Source organism: Camarhynchus parvulus, chromosome 1A (assembly GCF_901933205.1).
Source record: "Camarhynchus parvulus chromosome 1A, STF_HiC, whole genome shotgun sequence".
NCBI classification, from domain to species: Eukaryota; Metazoa; Chordata; class Aves; order Passeriformes; family Thraupidae; genus Camarhynchus; species Camarhynchus parvulus.
This window is the reverse complement of record NC_044586.1, coordinates 15,097,953-15,123,285: the sequence shown is the minus strand read 5'-3', so window position 1 is coordinate 15,123,285 and position 25,333 is coordinate 15,097,953. Positions and strand designations below refer to the sequence as shown.

Below are 25,333 nucleotides of genomic sequence, written 5' to 3'. Positions count from 1 at the left end.
GCCTTACAGTAGCATCTGAGGCTGGTTTGTCTGCTTAAACAACGATATTTTTCCATTGTGCCATTTCAGCGAAGTTTCCTAATTTTCTTCCTTTGCTTATGCTTCCTTTCTACAGTAAGTGTTGCCATTTTGATGAGTAGGTATGACTGCCTTCATTATGGGGATGAAGTCACTTTTTGATCACTGGACAGATATTGGCATTTCTCAACAGTGTTTTTCTGGATAAATCTCTCCATTTTCATTAAGTGCTGTTAGCAGTGAACAATCCAGCCAGACTCCATTTATTAGCACATAGTTCTTCAAAGCAATCCTTTCAAGTGGCCATTCACAAATATGTGCAAAGGTGAGAAAAAACCCTCAAATTCTTCTGTTGTAAACTAGATGCAGAATTTCTTTTGATTTGGATTATTTTCCCTATGCTGCTGGCTTAGCTTTGTTGTCTGTGGCTGAATAGGTAACTCTGCAATGAGTTCTGCTTGGTTTTGGGAGCAGTGATGCTGTTACTAGGATCTCTTTTCTGAAGTCACTGTGTACCACAGAAATTTAAACTGCTCAGTCTGATAGGGACCAGTTAGCTACATGCCTAAAAATTCACATAAAGATGCAGGGTTGCTTCTGACACCCTCATTTTTAGTTTATAGTGGTCCCAGTGTCAGTGTTTCTAATGTGTGTTAGGTTGATATACCTGGTAATTCTACTTCATCTGTGCTTTCTTACATTGAGACAGCTGAGTTGCAGATCTGTTATGGGTGGTTATAAGGAGTGAACAAGCAGAGTTAAAGACATGTGTGTAATCTTGATTTGCATCTAAGTTTGGGCCAAATCCTGGGCTTGTTACAGTGTTTGCATGCCATATGCAGTTAGCTGGATTAAGTGGAAATACTGCAGAGGTTAGATTGCAATTAAATCTTTGATGAGTGACCCTCTGTGTGAGGTGCTGACACTGCTGCCTCTTTAAACTTCATCCCTCAGTGCAGTTCTGGGAAGCTGGGATGATGGGGGTGAAATCCTGGCCTCAGAGACATCAGTGGAAATTTTGTCAATTCAAAGACAGCCAAGATTTCACCTAAAAGGAAAATGTTAGTAGTGGAAAAATTGTCCAGTCCTCCAGGTGATGTGTATTATTATTGGGTCTGTGATCTGCAAGCCACTAAAGAAAGCCTTAAGAAAGCTTTCCTAATACTCATTTTATAATTTCAGTTTTTTTAGCTTTAATACAAATTTCACCCAAAAGAGGGTTTGCCTGTGGAAGGGTTTTCCAATTAAATGCCTTTAGGCTGTCGTAACATCCTTGTATGATAGACTCTTACTTTTCATATTAAAAAAAAATAGAAAAGAAACAAAGGAAGAAATCAACAATTTCCTTGGGTTTATGGGAATGTAATTTGTTTATCAAAGGCACTGAGGCAGACTGAAGCCAAAACCTGCCTGGGAGCAGAGCACCAGTGTTGTAGAGAAGTACAGCAGGACTGGGTGTGCCTGGGCAGGGAGCTGGGTGGGATAGGCTGGCACACCTCCTCCCATTGCCAGTTCCCCATGGAATCACAGAATATCCTGAGCTGGAAGGACCCACAAAGATCATTGAGTCCAACTCCTGGCCTTACACAGCCTCAAGAATCACACCCTGTGCCTGAGAACATTGTCCAAACACTTTTTGAGCTCTCTCAGCCTTGTGACTGTGACCAATTCCCAGTCCCCTTTTGACAGCAGAATAGAGGTGTGCTTGGCACCACTGAGAATGACTTGATGTATGTTGTATTGATGTGAGCATCTTGAAATACTGTGCAAATGCTCATTTGCTTGGCAAAAATCAGTATGTCCAAGTGTAGCTCTGTACCATTTTTTTGGTGCATTACTGGCTTACCTATTATACAGGCCAAGAAAATTGCAAAACTGAGACTAAAATCCAAGAACCACGCTTTCTCCTTTCCTCTGCAACTTCCAAATAACATTTTATTCCTTTGTAATAATTTATTTTAGCTCTGTTCTTATAATTTAATGGAAATTGCACAATGTTTTAAATGTAAATATAGCTATAAAAAGGGATAAACAAGTTCTACCGAACAGAATCTTTTGCAGTCTAAAAGCATGATTGGATAAAACACAATACAATAGAACAACAAAATGACATTTGGGATTTATAGCTGGATTACTTAATTGAGCAGAAAAACTTCTGCTTTTACTCCCTCCCCCTTAACAAGCCTGCAGGTACAGTTACAAGAATATATGAATGCACTATTAGATAAAGGAAAAACTTTAGGGATAATTATTGGTGCAGTTACTAGTACAAATGTGGAGCTCCCTGCTTCTATGGTGGTGTTTTTGTTTCCGACTATGTGCTTGGGATTGTGCTTTCTGCCCTTGTGTCTCCACACCATTTGCTAATACAAAGTGATCCACAGAAGCGTTTTTGGGATGGTGGGAATGGCTGAGTGTTCCTGCTCTGTGTAGCTCGGATAAAATGCATCCACACCTTGGTTTCATGCTGAAGGTTGTTCATGGTGAAATTTGTCTGCTGTTTTAGACACCTTCAGGAGTTTGGAATGTTTTAGATGGATAGAATTTTGCTTTGACAGCATAAGGGTATTTATTAAACAGCTCCTTTCAACCTGTTCTATGCTTTGTGTTTGTGGCAATTAAAATTTGTTCAGGAAGGAAACTATAAAGCTCTGAAGGTTTGAGGCAGGCAGGAGCCAGTCTTTCTTGTCTCTGTGCTGTTGTACCTTACTGGTATGAAGTTCTTACAAAAGGGCTTTTTAGCACGGAATCTTCCTAAGTTGTACAGAGGTTTAATAGCCCTTCTATAAGTACAAGGAAGAGCCTTTTCATTTTCTGCTTGAGCTGGGATTAATGTGAGGGGGGACCTAAAAAATGTGAAAAGATGATGGTGAAAAATTTGGCATTGGAAAGAGACAGGAAAAAGACACATTTCATACAGGGTTGCTAGTCATAGAGCTGTAAATGATTTGAAGCAGGACTGGTAGTCAGAAAGGAGTATGAACTCACATTTTGGGAAGGGTGAGGTAGGATGACTGTAGATTTTTGGCAGGAGACCACTTGAAGCACACAAGAAGTGGGCTGACCTAGATGCCTGATAAGAGGCTTAATGAAATGAAAAGTGGGTGGACTTGGAGAAGAACTGTGTGGATCTGATTGTTTTGGCACTTGGATATTTGATGTTTGATTTCCAGGGCAGCAAAATTGTAATCACCTATTGTTCGTTATTGGTTGGTTTCTTGGTGGTATGACTCTCATCTCTCTTCCCGAGTGGTTGCTGGGATGTGTGGAGCACAGGAGAGACTTTGTGCTGCGGTTTGGGAGGAAAGAAGTGTCCTGGGTGGCAGGTGCTCTGGAGGAACATTTTTGTGGAGGAGGTTGTGTGAAGGGAAATCTGAGGAACAAAGCATGGGAGGTTTTGTGGGCTGCTCCTTTGTTCACAAGGGGTTGTTGAGGTTATGTGGTTTTGGGATGGAACCTCAGCATTCTTTGTGAACAAATATGTTGCTGGGTTCCACTGGCAGTTAAAATGTCCGGCTTCTCTTGCTGATACCTGTTACCAACTTTGCCCCTCTTCCTGCTGCTGTCCAGGCCTTGTACTGCTCAAAAAGGCAGTGAAATTATGATACCATTAAGAGAATAAAAGCTGAACAACGTGTCTTGCATTGAAGACATTGCCTCTAGCTTAGTTTATTCAGCTTTTTGAGGAGTAAAATACTCCATAGATTTATAAATAGTACCAAATGTATAATAGACATCAGCAGCTGGGTCTTGTATTTTTAAACAAGTTATGCACATACGTGCAGTTCCACCTATGGGAGAGTCTGTGCTCATGTGTTTATTCAGGTATTGTTGTACTTAATAATATTGGCTATGATTACTGGGTGGAAATCTCTGTTGGTAGGAAGAGACAAAATACATTTCAGGATGGTACTTTTGAAACTCAAGGTATAAAGCTAAGATAAATAATGTGTGACTGTTTTCCTTGACAATCTAAAATCATATTATGAAAGAGACCTAAAATCCATGAAACTCACCATAATTCCTTTCCTATTGTTTTCTTACATTGGTGTTTGTTCTTTGAGAATTTAACTGTATCTCAGTAGTAAATCTAAAATAACTCATCCCTGGGAATAGTCCTTCTAGGATTACAGCTGTACAACTATTCCTTGACTCTTGCACTACATCTTCAAGTTCCTAGAAACCTTTTGTGTATTTACCTTTAGCCTGTGTTAGGTAATTGGGGGAGCTTGCAGGACACAAAGAGTTATGGAGCATATATGATTCCTATCTATGAACCCAGGCACCATTAGACTTTTCTGCCAACATATTTTGCTTATCAGTTATACTTCTGTTGCTCAGTCCTGCTCCTCCTCTGTGTCCTTCCTCCCATTTCAGCAGAGAAGAAGCAGCTTCAACTCCACCAGAAGAGGGGAGGAGAGGAGGTGCAGAACTCTACAGGGTCATGCTCTGACCACTTGATGCGAGGCAGAGCTTTTTTCCTGTGCGGTGAGCAAGCACTGAACAGATTGTCCAGAGAGGGTGTGGAGTGTCCTCACTGGAGATCTTCCAGAGCTGCCTGGGCACAATCCTGGGCTCTGGGGTGGCCCTGCTGGAGCAGGGAGGTGGCACCAGCTGCCCCACTGTGGCTGCTTTCACCCTGATTCATCCTGGGTGATTCTGTGATGATAGTGGAGAGTTGAAACTGCCTTTACCTTCCCCCCTGCCTCTGTGGAGAGGCACACCTTATCTCCTAGGCATTGCTTCAGGTAGCTCCAATTCTTGTTTAATGAGCCTTTGTACACTGTAGCTGTGTACACTTCTGTACATGTGAGGCCTTAATGGCTTAAACACCTGCTGGTCTGTGAGGTTGGCTGCCTGTGGCACAATGATGAGGAACTGCCCTTGCTTGCCCTGCAGTGAGTGGAAAAACTTCCACTCGCTTCAGTGGGAGAATGCCTAGGCATCTGTGACAAGCAATCCCATGAGCATTGTTGCTTTCAGCCCCTAATTCTGCAATTACTGAATACAACGGGCCATGCGTAAAGTCCAGGGCTGTAATTACTGTTTTGACTTTCCTGATGATTTATCTTAGGCACTACCAAGGAACTGTACAGCTTAATTACAGCAGTTACTTGGAGGGATTGTGCAAACCCCAGGTATTTATTGTGTTCAGGGGAGAACTAGCTTAGCTAGAGATCATTTCATACATGTGTAGGGATCTCCTTTGTCATTTATGTGCTGCCAGTGTATGGAAAACTGAAATGCAGTTGTGTTGTATGTGTCAGGTGCTGAATGATAGCAGAGAGCACAAAGCAGTATTGTCTGTAGTCCAGCTGAGGAATTAAACCCCTTGAAATTTGTTAAAGCTTCTCTGATAGTACCATGGTTAAGTGGCTTGAATATTTGCACCATAATTTGGATCAGTGTTTATATAGCTTGCACATTTTATGGTATAATACAATAAATACAATACAATAAATTCTACCTTTATCTGAAAAGCCTGGTCTGGTGCACTTTGGCCTCCTATTCAAACCTACAAGCAGGTGATCTTAAAACCTGCTGTGATGTGGTCTGACAGTCCCTGCATGTGCCCAGGACCTTTTGCAGCCAAGCCTGTTGTTTGGTTTCACTCATCTCAAATGGATTTGTTAGCAGGTTGCAAAGGTTTTGAGTTGCTGCTTGTTTAACGCAGCCACCTCACAGGTGTCAGTAACAAACCAGCAGCTGCTTTTGGCTCGCTATAAAAGTGGGATTTGAATATTTTAAATTGTGTGTCAGAGGAAGTGGTCTGTGTTTGAAGAGCCTCTTGTGTTCCCCTCCACGGAGCGGGCTGAAGTCTTGCATCATGTGGAATGTGCAGCTCAGCTCTCCCTACGGTACTGTAACAAGCACCTCCAGAGTAACCAAGGAGCTGTTAGCCTCCCTGAAGGTCATGCAGCTGGAATACAGGATGGATGGCATTATGGGGCAATGCTGGGGATTAAATTGTTAATTTAGTAACTGCTAAATAAACAAAGCAATACTGTCCTCAGATTTTTGTTCTGTGTTATAAGAAACAAAGATGTGAGAAGCTGGGGTGCTGAGCAAGGGTTTAGGAGGTGATGTTCCTGCTCTGTCATACCACTGCCCTGGCACATGTCAATCAACTTTTCTGTGCTCTGATTTTGTGTCCATAAGATGGGAGTGGCACCAGCTCCTTTATCCTTTGTCTTCTCTGATGTCTTTGGTTCCTGAATGCTGCCAAACTCATTTATGGTCCTTATCTTTGTGCCTTTAGAGAATGGTGAACAGCAAGTGATTGGCATTAATTGTTGGATGTCTGTTCTCTGCAAGGCCAGTGTGTTTGAGCACTGCAGCTGGCTGGCTCAGAGAGTGTGCAGGATCTCATTTGTTTTGCTCGGCACCAACGCCTTGTTTTATATCTGGCTTTTGCTACAGTGACATGCCATGGTGAAAGTTTTGCATTTCACCCACAATTGTGGTTGTCATGAGAGTGTACAAGTTGTCACCCAGGAACACAGGAGATTCCTTGTGAGTTATGGTTGACTTTTCAATATGCCTGCATCCTGACAGTGCTGAAGGTCAAATCTTATGGGTTCCTCCTTAAAAACCTTCCAGGGATTTTGTTGAGAGTGAGAAGTACTCCTTGGCATAAAAACCCTTTGGCAAAGCTCCTGTTTCAGGTAATCCTTTCCAGTCAGCTCTCAGTGACTCCAGGTTTTAGGTGCTGTTTTTAGGAAGATTTGGCCCATTAGAACATGGACAGAATGCAGGATGCTGGCAAGACTCTTCCTGAGTCCTGCTTTCCAAACCTCACTCTGTTTTTGTTAAGCCTGGCCTAACCTAGACTGTGAAGAACACAACTCCCCAAGGCCCCCTGCTCGGTCCTGAAGCTGTTTCTTCAATTCCCCTTCCTCACTGACACCACATGTTTGCATCTAAGTCTGTTATGAGATTGGAACTGCTGACTTCCAAAATTCTTTGTCATTTTTGCTTCTGGGAGCTGCAGCTACAGTGGAGACTTTGTCATCTTGCTAGAGGTAGAAAACCTCTCATGGGTGTGCTGGGGGATTGGCCTCGCTGTGCTTGTGGCTGGAGGCAAAGCTTTTACCAACTTGAGTCAAAGCTGAATGCATCTATTGTGTAACTTGGCTGAAGCCAATTTGTGCTTTTTATTTCAATTTCCAACAAAAATGCTGCTAAGAATGTTGCTGTGAAGTGGCAGGGCAGTAGTGTGTCCTTAAACATGATTTTCCTGAATAATTGTTTGAAATGGGCAAATTATTTACAGGATGCTTCCTGAAAGGAAGCTGAATTTATGTCTAGGAAGTTCTGAGATAAGTTTAACAATTCATTTTTAAAATTTTATTGTTTATTTAACTTCTAAAATATTACAAGAAATATATTAGATTTATAATCTAGATTTTCTGCTGTGAACTAAAGAAATGCTTATTCATTTTAGCACAGGAAAATGTGGTCTTGGGAGTTTTGATCTGAAGAGCTGAACCTTAATTCCACATGCCTCCTCAAAGGAGAAAAATGGGAAATGGTGAAGAAGAAAATCTGACAGCTGCAGAGAAAAAAACTCTTTCTGGTTGAGGGTTAATGGCTCAGATGAAGGAAAACATAAATTTTACATGGAACATCAATGTATTTGGTGTGACAAAAAGGGATTTTAACTGGATTTAAATGAAGTGGGATCTGAAACACAGACCGTAATTTAGTGCTGTAGAAGAAATCCCTGTCTGGAAGGAAAATGTAGGTTTTCTTGGTTATGCTTAGTAACTGAATAACAGAGTTTCTAAGGTATTTTTTCTGTTACACTGGAGAAATGTGGAAGCTTTTGGATCTGTGGTGTGGCAGGCGTGTCTGTGCATTTATAAACATTGATGGCATGTTTTAGTGAGTGTGATAACTTTTGTTTTTCTAGGTTGGTGGATGACCGGTGTGTGGTCCAGCCAGAGGCCGGTGACCTTGCCAATCCTCCAAAGAAGTTCCGAGGTCAGTAACTGGGGGATCATTTCTCTTTCTTGACCAACTGGTGCTGTTCTACCTCCTTGGGCACTTTTACCATGGGACTTCCCAGAGGGTTTGTGGACACAGGGACTGAATTTCAAATTGGAACATGAATGGCAGATTTTGAGAATGAATTACAAAATTTGCAAAAGCACAAGAGGCGGGTGGAAAATATGGGGGAAGGGGCTGAATTTTCCTGTAGTCCAAGAGTTGCTTGCTTTGTTCTGCACATTGAACACTGATCCCTTGCTCTGTGACAAACTCTTTGCTCCAGCCCTGCTCTCACTGTAAATGGGAAAGAAACTTGTGAGGTCCAAAGCTACTTGAGCTGATGAATTGTTTATTTTCTTTTCAAGATAAGATACCATTTTAAGGAGTACCCCCAAATATTTTGTCAGCCTTTTGTTTTGCTTTTGCTTAAAACTGTATGATTTTTTCAACTTGACCTTGTAGATTTGGATAATTCTGCTGTTTTGCTTATTGGAAAAAAATAACAGTGTGCTAACAACTTGTAGTTTTTACTTCTTGACTGCTAAAAAAGTACTCATAGCTGCGCCAGAGCAGAGCCTGATCCAGTCTCTTTTGACTTTAAAGGGCTTGGATTCACACTGGTTCTGAGATAGAGTATGACTTGCCTGATTTAGAGCAAGGGAAATTGTTTCATGGCTGCTTGTATCTATTTTCAATGATCTTTAAGGTTCCTTTCAACCCAAACCATTCTATGATTGTCAGGGCTTCCACTGACATACTTAACTGTAGCATTTTATTTGCAGTGTTTATGTATATGCTACTGTTGCAAAAAATAAAGCTTTTAAAACGTCAGGAGAGTGAAGTTCTACTTTCCCAGAGAGCTCAAGACTTTTTTCCATTATATATTCAGGAAACATCAGCAGTTGGTTCCAGTTCCAGCTGTGAGTGTTCAGCACACTGGCTGAAAGTGAGGATGCATACTTAGAAACTAACAAACAGTAATAAATTTCAGTTGCTGGTGTGACTGAATAACTTTAAAGCAGAGCTGAGGGTAGCATCCAGTGTGGCTTTCAGGCTGCATAACTGTGATTTCACCCCCACACTGCCTGCAAGTGACTCACAGTTTCCAGGTTGCACAAAATATCAGGTGGGGATTCTTTGGACGATATTTCTGTCTCTGGACTACCCTGATGTGTTTCTAAAGTTGAGCATATCCAGGTTTCTAGATGAGATCAAGGTCACTGGGAAAGATTTGGGGTAGGATAATTGAATACACCCAAATGCCTACAACTAAGATCTCAACAGAGCTTTAAAAAAACCCCATAATTTCTTCACTGTCTAGTGTTTGAGGGCTTGATTTTATAACTTCAGTACATTAGAGTTCTTTTCTTGCAGCTCTGTGTGGTTCATTTCTAACTTCAAAAGGCAAAGAAAGAAAAAGTTGATAGGTTTCTGTGTTGATGATTTGGGCACTTTGATGCAGGGTGGAAGCTGATTGAGCTCCCAGCACTAATGATTTGCCATCAGTAGTGGCAGCACATGTGGAGCAGATGTCAGAGGGGGATGGAACACTAACAAATGTACAGCTGTTTTCTGCTGCTGAGAGAACCAAGGTTCTTTCTCTTGAGTTACATCCCAGCTTCTGTAGGGGAGTGTTTTCCATTAGTTGTGGACAGTTTTGGCTCTGTCCCTTATTGTAACCTCTGTTTGTTTCTTGCATAACACATCCCTTTATCTCCAGTTGCCTCTGCTCCCTCTTCTCCACAGCATCAAACCTTTCATTTCCTCTAACTCAGATCCTCCTCTTTTTGGGGATTCCCTCTTCTCTTTCTCCCTCCCTGCCCCAAAACTTTTTAGTAACTCTTCTCCTCCTCTCTGCTGCTGCTTAGCTCCTGTTGCAGTCTTTCTTCCAGTCACTCATTAGCTCTCTCTTCTTTATAGTGCTCCATAGCCTAATTTTGGAACTGCTGGCATGGTGGTAGCATGCAAATTTGGATGAGCTGCAACACAGAATGATTTGGATTGGAAGGGACCTTAAAGCCCATCTCATTCCAACCTCCTGCCATGAGCAGGAGCACCTTGCACTATCCCAGGTTGTTCAGAGCCCCATCCAGCCTGGCCTTGGGCACTTCCAGGGATGGGGCAGCCTCAGCTTCTCTGGGCAGCCTGTGCCAGGGTCTCATCACCCTCACAGGGCACAATTTCTTCCTTTTATCCAATCTGAATCTACCCTTTTTCAGTTTGACACCATTCCCCCTTGTCCTGTCACTCCAGGTCCTTTTAAAAAGTCATTCTCCATCCTGCTTTCTTGTAAGCCCCCTGAAGGTACTGATAGGTGCTATAAGGTCTCTAACACCTGTAGGAAGGAGAAACTAAATTAGTGAAAATATAATTGTTGCATTAATTTATGCAACCCACCTTTCTATAAAAGCATGGCTATAGTGTTAGGGGCGTTGAATATCATACCATATCATACCAGCTTCAAGTATCCATAAGCAATATGTGTTCAGGAGAATGGCTGCAGGAAAGATAAACCTATCATTTGGATGTTTTCTCCTTCATCCTTTAAGTCAAATTATAAGTGTGAGAATAGCAGGAGCTTTGCTGAGAGCCCAGCATGAACTTGCTGTCTAATTGAGCTTTAGTGCCTTGGACCACAGAGGTGTCTCTATCGTGAGAGCAACCCAAAGCACATCTCTGCAATGCTTTGCTAAATTTCTTAGCTCTGCTCAGAGCCCTGAGGCAAAAGAGTTTCTAAATATTGTTCTTATAATCAAGAATCTAAGCAAAATCCATATTTTTCTCCCCAAGAATCTTCTGGGAAATAGCTTTCAATTAAAGCAGCAAAGTTAACAAACCAAACAAAAACTGCTTTAAGTAGGTTCTTAACATGAAAGGAAGACTTAGGCATGAATGATTAATTGTATGATTAGACATAAGCAGCTGAAAATAACATCTAAGAGCAGGATGAGTAGGGCCTCTTCACTAATAGGAACTGCTGTCTGCATGGTTTACAATGTTTTTATCACTGATAGCTGAACTGGCGTTGATTTGAGGTTAGAGCATGACCTGGGAGTCAAAGAAGTATGAGAAAAACATGTTTCTAACAAGATGTTTAGATTTCAAGGACTGACTCTGAAAATTAATATCAGAGAGGACTGTGTTTGCTCTTTTTTGGTAATATTTTATCAACCCTTTCCCCAGTGGGAGGGACAAAAAAGAAAGATTGTGGTTTTGACTTGTATCTCCCCTACAGGGTTCACTCACAGATCAAATCAAGGTACCAAGCTGTTGGCCTGAACTGAAAGCCTATGTAAAGAGATGTCCCAAAATAGCAGTTTCATTTTTGCCATGTGTTTACTTTCTTTTTTTTTTTTTGAGTGGGTGGTTGCTATTCTGGTTGTTTCAGAACATCCTGCAGCGTGGAGCGTTGTTAAGCTAAGGAAAGTTGTGGTTGCTTTTCATTTTGCATCCGTATGATGTGCTCTCCATTCCTCCCCCAGTCACACTGGGATGAACCTGGAGTGGCTCTGTGGTCACCAGGGTGCACATCCAGATTTGCATCAGTGTAAAGGAGGGTGGAATTTGGTCCCACACGTTCCTGAAGCCTGGTGAAAAAAACCCCACAGAACATTCACTGTGTTGCGTTGAAGGGACTGATCAAACCAGGTGCTTCGTGTCTTAATTCCAGCTGAAGCTGGTGGGATCCAAAGCACTGAGTGTGGGGATGGAAACACACACTGTGCTGCAGGGCTGGGTTCACAGAGATTGGCAAGAACAGTGTGTGCCAGGAGTTGTGTACTTCTGCAGAAAAGCCACACCATGAGCCACACAGCTGCAGGTTTCATTAGGCTGGGACCCCAAACACTCCAGCTTGATGCTCCTATCTCCAGTGGGAAACACTTTCAGCTTCCAGGGTGTAAAATAGCACAGATGAGACTTGCTTGTTGATCAAGGAAAAGGAGCATGAGTCTCATTCCTATATTAAATGTAAAATGATTTAAGTTTTTAAACTGGTCTAAACTTTCTTACTTGTAACTTGTATTACTTTGATTTCTTGAGGCTTCTGCAGTGAAAGTGATGCTGGTTCCTAAATACTTTCCTTTGCCTTTCAGGTTTTAGTCTGATCTAAGGTTTTCCTGACATTGTTCTTTTTTCTTCTCTCCCTTCCATTACCTTTCTCTGCGCTCTCTCCTTTTCTCTTCCAACTGCCATTTTTCTTTTTACTTTCCCTCTACATAATTTTAGTTTATTCTTTTATTTTCTTCTTCTTTCTTCCAGTTCCATAATTGCTTTAACTTCCTTCTCTTTCTTGTTGTCCTGCCTAGGAAACTTCGTTGCCCCACTCCTTGCTCCTCCACGTTTTTCCCCTTTTCATTTTCACACTAGTTCTTTTTTACCTTTTTGTCTATTTTTTTTTTCCCCAAAGCAAGTAGATTTGTACACACTGTGATTTGATAGCCCTGTCACTTCACTTACCCCTTTCTCTGGTTTTGGTAAAGCCATGTGATAATTTCTCTAGTTCTGCAAACCAAACAAATCTTCCATGATGGGCAAGAGTTGAATTTCTAACGCTTAAAAAAAAACCCAAGAGAAGGCAGAGAGAGAAAGCATCTGACAAATATTGTTCTAAACCATCTTTATCCAATATCCAGAAATATTTAAAGGGCATAATAGGAGTTATTTTCCTTTTCAGACTTCCTGAGTGAAGGTGCTATTTGCTTACCTTTGATATTCCGTCCTTAAATGTTTTTCTTCCTGAGGACTAATTATGTAAAACTCCATAAAGAAATGGATTGAGAACTAGCACTACCTGGGAATGTCTGGAGAAGTCAGAAGAGACATTCTGTCTCATGAGTGGGTTGCTAGACTGACCTCCAGGAGGGAATGGCTTTTTGATCTGCTGTGTGGTGGAAAGTTGCTTTATAATCTTATGCCTCAGTTTCTCTTTTTTTTTTCCTGTTTATTTGAACTGTAGCATCTCTAGGGCAGGCACTGTTCCACCTCCGTACTATGTTTAGGATCATGAAGCTTGTATTTACATACTTCTGTTACTCTAATAAAAAAAGGGGGGAAAAAACCCCCAGAGAAAAATAATGGTCTGGTTTCAATGCATCTGGAATCCTAAAAAGTAAAATAAAATAGGAAAAAAAGCTTGTCTGGGAGCAAATAATATTATTTTTTTGATTATAAATTGAGGGAAATACTGATTTGGAACAGGTCCTCTACAGAGTGGTAGCACCATGCTCCGAGGCTCTGCAGGAGGATGGGAAGCACTGTGTTTACTCCAAGTAGCAGGATGTGTGGGGAGTAACTGAGAAATGAAGACTGGCGCTATTAAAAGAAGGTATTGTTACTGCAGAGAAATAAATGTTTCATGAAGCCTTCTGAGAAGGCATGTTAATTATAGATTGTGACAGAAAATAATAGCAGACTTTTGTCTTATGAGCTGAAATCCTGATACTTCAGGTAAAATATCCTACAATATACAGTACAATTTAATGGCACACAACACTTTGGGTTTTTTTTCACCTTCTTTGTTTCCAGAATATTGTAAAAGTTACCTGGGAGTTCTGTACTTTAAGTTGTGTGATATCATTCCCATTATAAATGTTAAATGAGAGCAAGCACCTTTGCAGAGTGGCTGGCTTTGCTTTGATAAGGATCTGTGGGACTTTTTCCTTGGAACAGCAACTCAGGGCTGTGAGGGGGGGTAAATCCATGAGCACTTTGGGTCAGTGCCAAGAAGGTTCTGCCACTGGGGGCAATTTTGTATGGACAAACTTTCTGCTTGAATAGGGGCTGGGTCAGTCCTCATCCAGTGCTTGGCCATCTGTGCCAGTGAAATATGGAGGGCTCATAGTTGGGGTCAGACCTTCCTTTGACATCCACAGACTGCAGCCCATGTCAGGGAAGAGTTTCACCCAACAACACCCAGTCCTGAGTGTTCTTGCTACTCCCACAGCAGTACTCTTCCCTCTTCTTGCCTGTTATTAAATGTGCGTGTGAGAGGACAATTACCAGCATTTGCCATGTGAAATGTCTGTCAAATCTTGCTGCTTTTAGAGCAGCTGATGATTGTGACTGTGCAAGACTAGATGTTGTTTATCATTCTAAAAGTAATTGGCTTTAGATGAATCATGAGCCTCTATTTCCAGTTTAGACTGCCACTGGACAAAACTCCTTGAGTCAGGGTATTTTACAAAATTCAGTTTCTTGCCAATTAACATTAACTTTCAATTATTGATTATGGTTCTGGGAAATGAAGATGAACAACTGAACGAGCATTTAGGGAAGAACCCCTTGGCTTCCTTCCAGACATCTCTCCCCTTCTTTGATATGCAGCCCCATCACTACACATGAGGAGGTGGTGGGGATGGGATGAGGGTTGGTGTATTGATATTCTCTTTCCTTTGCTGCTCATTTCTTATTTGGCATCTCAGCATTGGCAGCAGTCTCCTCATTCTTCTCCTTCTTCTCATCCTTTTCTCTCATTTGCACCACCCTGCTCAGGTGGCTTCTCTCTCCTCACCTGCTTTTTTTCTGGTCTGTTGGACAGTGGTGATATTCAGCTTGTGTCACTTGGATTAAAAAACCCTGACAGTAAAAACAACTCAGTGAAGGCACAGAGACCCAAACTCTGTGTGGACCTGCTTGGTGGCTGGCTGCTGAATGCCACTGCCACCCTTGGATTCAGCAGTGCCAGGAGGAGCTGAGCAAGCCAGGTGTGTGGCATACAGACAGCAGGACCACCCTTCCAAGGTTTCACGTGCCTTCAAACACTGCATCTGTGATGCTGGGGTGCTAATAAAGCAGCAGGCACATATGGCAGGATCACAGCCTGGGGCTCTTACAGAGATTGCACAAAGTGGGAACCTGTGAGGCTTTAAGGGCTTTAGGTTCAACTCTAATGTTGTGCCACCCTGTTTCTGGTATCATTGCCACCAAGCTGACTTGGTGGCTGTGTTTAAACACTGGTATCTGGACATTTCTGGACAAAAAATCCCAAACCAACACATACTTACAAATGAAGGAAATGTCTTTCAACATGACTCAGGAGTATTTCTTTCAATCTTTCCCCAGACTGCCTTTTCAAGGTGTGTCCTATGAACAGATATTCAGCCCAGAAGCAGTACTGGAAAGCCAAGCAAGCCAAACAAGGAAACCATACTGAAGCAGCACTGCTGAAGAAACTTCAAGTAAGAGACATCTGTATTTGTAATCTTATCTCAATCTGCAGGCTGTAGAATTACAATAGCACCAGAAGAATAATAACAAGTGCCTTGGGAACCACTGTGATGGGTATTATTATGCCACCATAGCAACTCTATATTCTCCTTAGCTCTCCTACCTCCTGACTGGCATTTATGGCCCCTGACCTGGTGTTTATCTTACTTTGGGCTGGGTATTTTGCCTTTGCTGTAAGCAAAGTAGTGCTTTCAGAAATTTTATAATGTAAAAAGGGAGTTTTAAAAATCAGGATGGAGCCCTGGTTTAAATAATACTGGAAATCCTTACCAGAATTAGGCAAAGAGTGGACAAAGAGATGTCCTCAATGCTTTAGCCAGGGAATTCCTCAAAATTGTGTTTGTCTTTGCCTTCAGTCTAAGTGATTCTTTTGTGAACCTTTTTGCAGTCTTTGTTTTGTCTCAAATACAGTGTGGATGGAGCAACTCATCTGTATCTGAAAAATAGCTGGCCTGATGTTGTAACTGAATGCATGAGATTAAGTGAAAACAAGGTCCTGTCAAACCTTATTGACAGGACCTGGATGACAGTTTTGTGGGCACTGGGGAGGTCATACGTGGTGTGTGGCCAGAGTTACACAGCAATCAGTGCTGGGAGTGGAGGGTTTGCTCCGTGGCTGTGCTTGACCCAGTCTATTGTGTTTAATTTTAATGTTGCCTATTGTGAGCTAATGTTTTTGTTTTGTTGTAAAGTCTATGTGTTTATGTACAATTAAACACCAACAAGTAAAAGCAGTGGTGACAGGGAGAAGCTAATCATAGGCACCTTTTTATCCTCTGTAGGATGAAATAAAGCCCTTGGAATTACTTTTTGGGCTTGAAAAATTTTAAAATAGCATGCATCTCAGGTGTGACCAATAATTTGTGACAGAGTTCCTATTTTGGGTAATTAAAAAGTCAGAATCAGCATCAGGATTTGGGTGCTAATATTTCCAGAGCAGTAATGCTTGTAGGCTGCAGGATTTAAATATGGTGCCATTTCCATTCTGCACTGTGTGTTTCAGGTACTTTTTTGTAGAGTCTAAAGAAATAGTCATTCTCTTGCAGCATGCAGCAGAACTGGAACAAAAGCAGAATGAAAGCGAGAACAGAAAGCTGTTGGGTGAAATTGTAAAATACAGCAACGTCATCCAGGTAAACCTATTGAAATCCATCTGCCTTCTCAGTGGTGCAAAGGAAACAGTTGTTTCATTTCAAGGTTACAGTGAAAATTAACTATCTGCCCATTGTTATCTGCATTGTCAAGGGTCAGGTAAACAGAACTTGGTGAGGTTTACAATATTGTGCTTTTCTGCCTGTTTCAAAGCCTACCAGAAGTGCTGCATATTCCTGTTTAAATAATATGTCATAATAAAAATTCTATGTGTATTTCTTGGTGCTACAGTTTAGAATCTGAATGTAAATATGTGTCTTTTATTTTCAAGAGTTATTTCAAAATCATGCTATAGAGGTGCCGTGCAGCTCCTTTAAATCATTAAGGAATCTGTATCTCATGACATATAAATGAGACAGGAGCTAAGTTCTTAAGTGCAGTACAACTTTTCTGTAATGGATGTAATTCCTGAAGGGAGCACTGCAATGGACACTTGCCCTGCTGTAAAATTGATCCCTGACACATTTCTCACAATCTGAGATAGATCATCTGTTTTCCTGAACTGTAGCATACTTTGATAACTGCCTTCTAGTTATATTTTATATCTATATTGATATTTGAAATTTTCTGCAGTGTGAAAGCCTGTGCCTCCTCTTTTGACTGGAGGGAGAAAAAGCAACTAAAAGGTGTGCTTTTTTTTTAAATTTATTTTTTGTTCCCAGCTACTGCACATAAAAAGCAACAAATACCTCACAGTCAACAAGAGATTGCCAGCTCTGCTAGAGAAGAATGCTATGCGGGTGTCCCTGGATGCTGCAGGGAATGAGGGCTCCTGGTTTTATATCCAGCCCTTCTGGAAACTGAGGAGTGAAGGTGACAATGTAAGTGGAAATACTAAATGTGTTAAGAAAGAGAAGGGAGAAGAATTCCAGGAGGTATAACTTCTTCACTGCTGGTTTGTTTCATAATGGATTCAGTTCAGGAAAGAAGAAATTAGAAGAGTAATTGGGACTTTTACCTTTCATGTGTAACTGGAAAGTGTTACTTAATTATATGGTCTGGAATCTCTTGTGTTGCCACATTCAAGTCTCTCTGTTGGGGCATCTTTGCTAAGTCTACCGGTTGAGTGCAGATTTACAAAGCTGACAAGAAATCATAGTTTATGCTAGAGTCTTTTTTTTTTTTTGAGTTTTTTTTTAAATTTTGTGGCAACAATTTTTTTCAAGCGGTCAATAGAGAATGTCTCTAGGAAATACATCAGCTTTATTTAAATCTGTATTCCCATCTGATGTGAAAATGGTATCTATGATTGGAGCTGGGTAGAATAGTCTGGAAAGCCTTTTCTGGGTAGGTTTCAGCTGGAGTCTTGCATATTGATGAGAGGAAGAATGCACAGGAGAGCTCTTTGCTGCAGATCTGAGAGCTGTGCCGTGAGATCAAAACTCCCTTCTTCATTCTGTGGCTTGGTTAAGTGCCCGATGTGGAGAATTCAGATCTGCCTCTGGGAAGGCCACACGATGATGAACTTGTGTGGTTTTCTATTGGAGACCTGGCTGGGAATGTTTGGCTGCTTTCCCCTGTGCATAATCAGTGAAAGCCTTCTTAGGATTGTAGAAGGGAATGCCTCTTTTTTGTGTATTTTCTCTCATTAATTTTGTGGTTACCCAGCCCTTGAGATGCTCTCCAGGATGATGAGTGTGGTTGCTTGCAACTCCTTTTGCAATCTGTTGTGGAGAGGAGAAGGATTGCATTCCCAGCTTCTGGTCAAATATCCCTAGAGTCGGAGTGTTTCCCTGCTCCATGTAGTGATCAAAAGGGTATTTGAAAATCCTCCTTTTTCCCAAAGCCCGTTGCAGAGAAATAGAGCAAATATACCCCTCAGGGGGGCCTCTGCATGGCTTTTCAGCTGAGGAAAACAAATGTGGCTCAAACATTAGCCTGGTGTTTCTTTTCCTTCATTGGAGAGAAAAAAAGGTGACTTCTTGTTTTGGCTTAATTTCTTGGAATAACATCAGTTCAGCATCTTTTTAAATTTCTCATGCCTGGAAAATAAGTATGTGTGTCATGCTCTCCAGAGGGAGGACCTGGCATTTCCACCTGTCATCTGCAAAGCCACGGTGAGCCCTTACAGCTGAGAGCAGCAGAACCATCCTTGGCCTTCAAAGTCATCCTCACTACAACAGAGATTTTGGTTCCATTTTCCACTGTTGTGCACACATGAAGTTTTGGAAGCAGACTTGACGATCTACAAAGATTGCAGATCAGTGCAGTGATGGCAGTGCCATCCCATGCCACAGATCCCTTTCCCAGTCCCTTCCTGTGGGGATTTGTCTGACAGGCTCTGAGCCGTGAGGGCTGTGTGGCAAACTGGCTTATTCCTAACTCAATTCCTTTGGACTCAGTTCCTTTGGAATGGCCTGCTGCTCATTTTCTGTTCCCAGGTTGCCTTTCAGAGCTGGCAACTTGCCATTGTAATTTACAGAGGGAATTTACAAAGGGAAGTTGTTTCTTGTTTCTACTAGGCCCAAAATGATTTGACAATTTTCTTTGCAAATTTCCAGTGATAAACATTAGTGCTCTGGTAGCTCTCTCTGCTTTTGTACATTTCTACCTCTTCAACAGACACACAAACCAGGCAGCTGTTTCACAGAGGATCGGAGTAGCCAGTGATGGGGAAGTCCTCATTTTTCTCTCCCAGATGGAGGGAGGCTTCAGCCTTGTACCCACTGCTTCCTTTTCACTTACTCCCAGACTTGGAAAGCTTTCAATTCATGGAATTAGCTTGGTATATCAGGCCCCATCTCTGTTTAGAAACTTTGGGATTTTTAAAATTCTATTTCTGTGCTATAATGAGGAAATTCCCTAGAAAACGTGTTTTGGAAAGTCTTTTAAGCAAAAGAAGTGAGTATTGTATTACTGCTTGGATGACTGCTACTGTGCCAGGTAATGCAGGCAAGGTATGCCATATATCCTAAAAGAAAAGGAATCTGATACAGGAAGTCATGTGTGTGATCAGAGCTTTTTAGCCTTATGAAATATTTTAGAACTTTGTTTTCTGAAAGAAGGCTAGCTTAGTTTCACTAGAAACTGATTAATTTTGCAAGTCAATTGAAGTAATTAAAGAATATGACTGAAAATTTACAGTAATTGACATAACTACAGCATTTTCTGCTGACTTTTATTATGTCTTCATCATTTTTGAAGCTGCTCTTCAATGGAAGATAGGACTGATTAAGGCTAGAGCTGGTTCCAGATGGACTGAACAGCAGAATATGCTCAGATAGCAGGATTGGTGCTGTGTGGATTATTGCACTGCAGTTATTTGCCATTTTAGTGGTTTTTTTTATTTTTATTTTTAAATAAGATGGTTAATGATGTGCTCTCTTACTGATTTTGTTGTGATAGTCCTGGTGTACATGCAACAATTTTGAAGTCCTGATTCCACTTTGCAGGATGCAAACCTGGTGGTATTTTGGTTAATGAATTGTCTGGTCATAACTTCTAAAAACAGGCTGTAAGTAATGTCTGTGTGAAGCATGGCATGCAGGAATGTATTGCATAAGAAATGTGTCCTATAGTCATTATTTTGATTCTCTTAGTGAACTTGTTCCCATGCCCTGGATCAAGTAGGATTTCTGTGTGTGATCTGAGCATGTTGACGCTGTCTTATGCTACTGTTTATTTTGGCTGTGTTGGTAAAGAACAGGCAAACCTTCTTTTTCACCTCTGCGATGAGGGGGCCAAATTCACCTGCATTGAAGTTGCACAAGGCTGAAACTGGGCTCAGCTTTTTCATAGGAAATGTGCTGATCAATGCAGAAAGTGGTTTTATTTATTTGTCTTCCAAGAGAAAGCATGGCTTGTGCAGCATTTCATGTGGTAAAAATCACATGTACCCACTTGTCTTCATGTCTGTGTGTGCTCAGAATTGCTGTGAACAACATAAGCAAATCAGGACCCAGTGCCAACCAATCTATGGGGATTGATATTTTTTTATTATTTATTTCTTCCCCCTTCCAGGCATGAACTGAATTCTCCGTGTGCATGTCTCAAGCAGCTTTTAGGTTAAAGAAATTTTTGTATATTGATTTGTATATTGTAAAGAATTGCAAGGGCATGGGAATTTGCTTGCAGGGAGCCAGCCAGGAATTCCTCTTGTAGAGAGAAGGTCTCTCAGTTGTTGTACCTGCTGCCTGTGCAGAGCTCAAACATCATTTAGGGAACAACAGCAGAGGGGATGCAGTGTGTTCACCTCTTTTTGAATTTCCAGTGATTTCTGTGCCTTTCTAGGTTGCAGTCAAGCAGTCTGAATCAGAGAGCTACTGAGCCTGTCAGGACATTTGCCAGCAGATGGTTCACAGAGCTGGGGGCTCAAGATTGCTTTCTAAGCTTTCTCTGGAACTTAGTGTAACTTTTGGATTAATTGAGCTGCTCCTGGAGTTTGTAGATTCATATCTATTTCATGTTCTGGAATTTCTGCTGAACCAGGGGACATGCTTATTGGGAATGCAAGGGTTGATTAGTTGGAAATCTTGAACCCAAGTGATTGCAGATCATGGGGGAACAGACCTGCTGTGTGAATTGTCTGCAAATAAATTCACCGAGTGCCACTCCTAGAGCATGCATTTGAGTAATTTTCTAAATATGCTACATTACTTCATTTTATTGGATAACTACTTAGGTCTAAATTGCATTTTATTTCTGACTTCCAGGTTGTGGTGGGAGATAAAGTTGTTCTCATGCCAGTCAATGCAGGACAGCCTCTGCATGCCAGCAACATTGAGCTTCTAGACAACCCTGGCTGCAAAGAGGTGAGTTCAGGAGGGCAAGAGGGGTAGCTGCTGATGTGAGATGGTTATAGAAAGGCTGAGGGAATTGGGATTGGTCAGCCTGGAGGAGAGAAGGCTTTGGAGTCACCTCACTGTGGCCTTGAGAGCCCACAGGAGAGATTGAGAGAGATTCTTGACAAGGGCCTGGAGTGACAGGGAAATGGGGAATGGCTTCACACTGACAGAGAGAAGGTTTAGGTTGGGTATGAGGATGAAACTGTGGCTTGTGAGGGTGGTGAGGCCCTGGCACAGTGTTGTAGACACACAGTTTGTGGTGATTGGGAGTGGGGCTGTGGCCAAGCCTCATCTCCAATGGGCTACAGGGACAGGGGTACGCTATTGAAGGTAACGAACCATGGAGTGCCCAGGTGTGCTGACCAATCACCTAAGGGAACAGAGGGCACACAGGTGCAGTGCATGTAAGGTAAAGAGTGTGAAAGGTAGAACATTAAAGGGCTGGGGATGCTCGAAGCCGCCTTTGGTGTCCCTCGTGCCTCCACCGTCCTCTCGACAGCACAGGTTGTCCAGAGAAGCTGTGGCTGCCCCTGGATCCCTGGCAGTGTCCAAGGCCAGGCTGGATGTGGCTCTGAGCAAGCTGGGATAGTGGCAGGTGTCCCTGTCCATGGCAGTGGCTTGGAATGGGATGATCTTTACATCCCTTCCTACCCAGGCCATTCTGTGATATGTTGTGCTTTCCTGGTAACCAGAACCCACCATGAGCCCACAATGGACTCAAAGCCAGCCTTAAAAACTGGTTCCAGCTTAGCCTCAAAAATCCAAAATGAAATATTTGCTGCAGTGATAACTCTGAGGTTTCCTTGAGTATCTCAAACCCTGACTGAGGTAAGAGTAAATCCTCACTCAGTATCTCTTTGGGGTGTTCTTGGAAGGCTGTCAGCAAACAGAGCAGCATTTCCCCACTCAGTCTTCTCCAACATTACAATCATTAACACTTGAGAGCTTCAGGACCAGTGTTAAGAACTGTACAGATATGTAGCTAAGCCATGTCCCCTGCAATCCTAGATGTGGTGTGGTCTTTCAGCAGAATGGAATGTCTCAAAAAAAAACCCATCTCCATATACTGTAATTAGATTTTTTTTTTCTCTAAAGGTAAATGCTGTCAACTGTAACACAAGCTGGAAAATAACTTTGTTCATGAAATTCAGTAGTTACCGAGATGATGTACTGAAAGGAGTAAGTATGATTTTAAAATTGTTTTTTGAATCAAAAAGGTATTTTACTTTATCTTAGTATCTTACTGTATTAGAAAGACTTATAAATCTTACTGTGTAGAGAAATATTACCTGGTGAATAAAAGAAGAAATAAGGACTTTATGGAGATGTTCCAAGTAACTGTAACAATAACTGTAATAAGACAATGTAGCTTTACATGCTGAGGTATTGCACAGTTTCATGCCTGTAGATTAATCTCTGAGATAATTTACATTTTCATTTTAGAGATAAGCTTAATTTGTCCTCACATGTACCTTAATAAATCATTATCAATGGCTATTTTTTCAATAGGTGTCAAGGTACCAGCAGTTTTTGAGGAAGAATTTGAAACGGAAAACGGTATCTTTGTGTAGACCCATTTAAGGATAGTGTTTCAAGTCTTGGGGAGAGGCAGGAGGAAACAAAAATGATTCCAGCAGAAGAAATAGAGAGGGGGTGTTGGTGTTGATTACAGAGTAGAAGCGATAAGATAATGCAATGTTAGAAAAATCACTTCCCCTAAATAGTAAGAGAGATTAGAAACAAAAAAATCAATTTAGTAAAGTTAACTAGAATTAAAAAACACCTTTAGGTTAATTTTTGCCCACTGTTCATTGTGGTGCTTTCCCAAAAGGCCATGAGTCTCCTGCAGGACTGAATTTTCCATCTGATTTCCAGACTTGGTGCTAAGATTGAATACTCTTCACTTGGTACCTGCTTGCAGCAATAGGAAGCTCAGGAGTATTTTCTTCCTGTCAGCTCTGCTGGCATCACTGGAGCTGTTACAAATAGAAAATTACTCTGGAGGCTTTGCCTATTGCTTAACAGTTCTTCTTTTTCCTGTTTCTTTAGGGAGATGTTGTGAGGCTGTTTCATGCAGAGCAAGAGAAGTTTCTGACCTGTGATGAATATGAGAAGAAACAACACATTTTCCTCCGCACCACGTTACGTCAGTCAGCCACGTCTGCAACAAGTTCTAAAGCACTGTGGGAAATAGAGGTATTTTTTATTTCTCTTTATAAATATTTTAGGACCTGAAGGCCAGAGCTCAGTAAAAAAACTTCAGCACAACATGAGTCATTCATAGGCTCCTGATATCATCACACACCTCCCTGTAACTATTATTATTTCATGAAGCGGTTTGAGTAGGATGAGCCCTGACGAGCTGCTTTATTGCTGTGTGTCTGGAGACAGGCGGCTTTCTTACTATATTTGCCTGCACTGAAATGAGGGAGAGTCAAATTTCAAGTTCAGATTGACGTAAATGGTGTGATTTTACCAAAGCCAATCAAAGGACACTCATCTCTCCTGAATTTTGAGTGTTTACGTTTAGCTTCATGTGCAGTATAAAAAATGGACGTCCATGGCTGACAGGAAATCTTCCAAACATCACACAAAACATCAACATTTGTTTAAAGTAAACCTGAATAAAGGTGGTCTTGTGAATGGGAGTGATTTCGAGAAGGGAACTAGCAAATATTTTTGTTCAACTAAGAAACATTGGAAATTGGTATGTCTCAAATCCTTGCTGTTACAATAACGTGATTCCTATATACCCAAAAGTTCTTGTGTGATGGACAAACTTCGTGTATTTAGAAGAGAGTCTTCAGAAAAATGGTTGATTTTTGTCTGGGTAAGGATTGTCTGGACTAGAGTGTATTGCACCTGTACTTATTGGAGATTCCTCCTTAAAGGAGACAGACACTGCTAGATTTGAAGAAAGCAAATTACCTACAGCTCAAGGGATAAAAGAAATAACCTGTGATAAGATGATATCAGGATATATCACTTGAATGAAAATTTTTCAGAAGCCCCTAGTATTGACAAAAACACAGCTGGTATAATTGGTGAAATAATGTAAGATGATTTGAATTTTGCTTTTAAGTAGTGCCTAGTAGTATAGAACAGCTCTCCTTACTTTCTTGAGCTGCAGATTCACAGCATGTCACTAAAAAGCAAAATTTGGCTCATCATGTTTGCAGGGAATAAATTAATGAAAGCATGGAAAGTAATAGAAGGAGTATTTCCTGGCACTTGGCAAAAAGTAAATGTAAGTAGTTGTTATCTATGGTGAGCTTCATGTAAGCACAGAATTCCTTTCTTTGGCAGGCTGTAATGGTGTTGTTTGCATATTTTTATTAGGAGTGAGCTGCAGGAAATGTCAGTGACCTGAAGTATGATCTTGAGGAGCAGGATTAAAATCTAAATTCTTCTTTTAGGTTGTCCACCATGACCCTTGCCGGGGAGGGGCAGGACAGTGGAATAGCTTGTTTAGATTTAAGCATTTGGCAACTGGAAACTACTTGGCTGCAGAGGTAAGAATGCCAGTTAAACAAATGTTTGTGTGCTGCCTAACCAAGTCCTGCTGGCTCAGAACTGCTGTAGCAGGTGGGTCTGCAGTGTAGATCTTCAGAAAGACCCCACACTGGGTCCCTGCTGGGTCATACTGTACTGCTGCACCCAGGGGTTGCAGGGCAAACACCACTGTTAAATATCCACCATGTTTGTACTGAAAACCCTTGGGCTCATTTATCTCTCTGCTCCTGTTTGCCCTTGATTTTTGAAGTGGTGTTGTGACTGTGGATTGGTGTCATTCAAGTTCATTGTGATTATATAGGTTCTGCTATTGCACTCTTGCCTTTTGACTAAAATTTGAATTAAAAAAGTTCTGAGGAAGTCTCTGCCCCTTTTGTTGGAATGGAAGGTCCCAGAGGAGAAAGAAGATATTGCAACTTGTCTGGTTACTTTCTGGTACTTTGTATTAAGGCAGAAGAGTATTGTGGCTCCCCAAAAGAGCAGCTTAATATGTTTTAAGACTCCTTAAAAATAAAATATTGTTCTTGACAAGCTGGAATACAGCAGATAATACCAAGTGTAAGAAATGGTATAGTCTTGGATATTTTAATGGTTGCAAGAAGCTGTGAACTTTTTGAGTCGTATCTAATCCATATTAACACAGGTCTGTG

General features: G+C 41.4%; 1 protein-coding gene across 5 annotated transcripts in view; it reads left to right on the top strand.

The window, feature by feature from the left end:
- Positions 1–25,333, top strand: part of ITPR2 (inositol 1,4,5-trisphosphate receptor type 2) — a 241,879-nt gene that overhangs the window by 20,225 nt on the left and 196,321 nt on the right. For all 5 annotated transcript variants that reach the window (XM_030959744.1, XM_030959743.1, XM_030959741.1 and 2 more), the window contains exons 2-9: positions 7,931–8,001; positions 15,070–15,185; positions 16,281–16,367; positions 17,049–17,207; positions 21,039–21,137; positions 22,266–22,349; positions 23,220–23,366; positions 24,587–24,682. In XM_030959744.1, the coding sequence (XP_030815604.1) occupies positions 7,931–8,001; positions 15,070–15,185; positions 16,281–16,367; positions 17,049–17,207; positions 21,039–21,137; positions 22,266–22,349; positions 23,220–23,366; positions 24,587–24,682 (859 nt within the window). The remainder of the gene's footprint in view (positions 1–7,930; positions 8,002–15,069; positions 15,186–16,280; positions 16,368–17,048; positions 17,208–21,038; positions 21,138–22,265; positions 22,350–23,219; positions 23,367–24,586; positions 24,683–25,333) is intronic.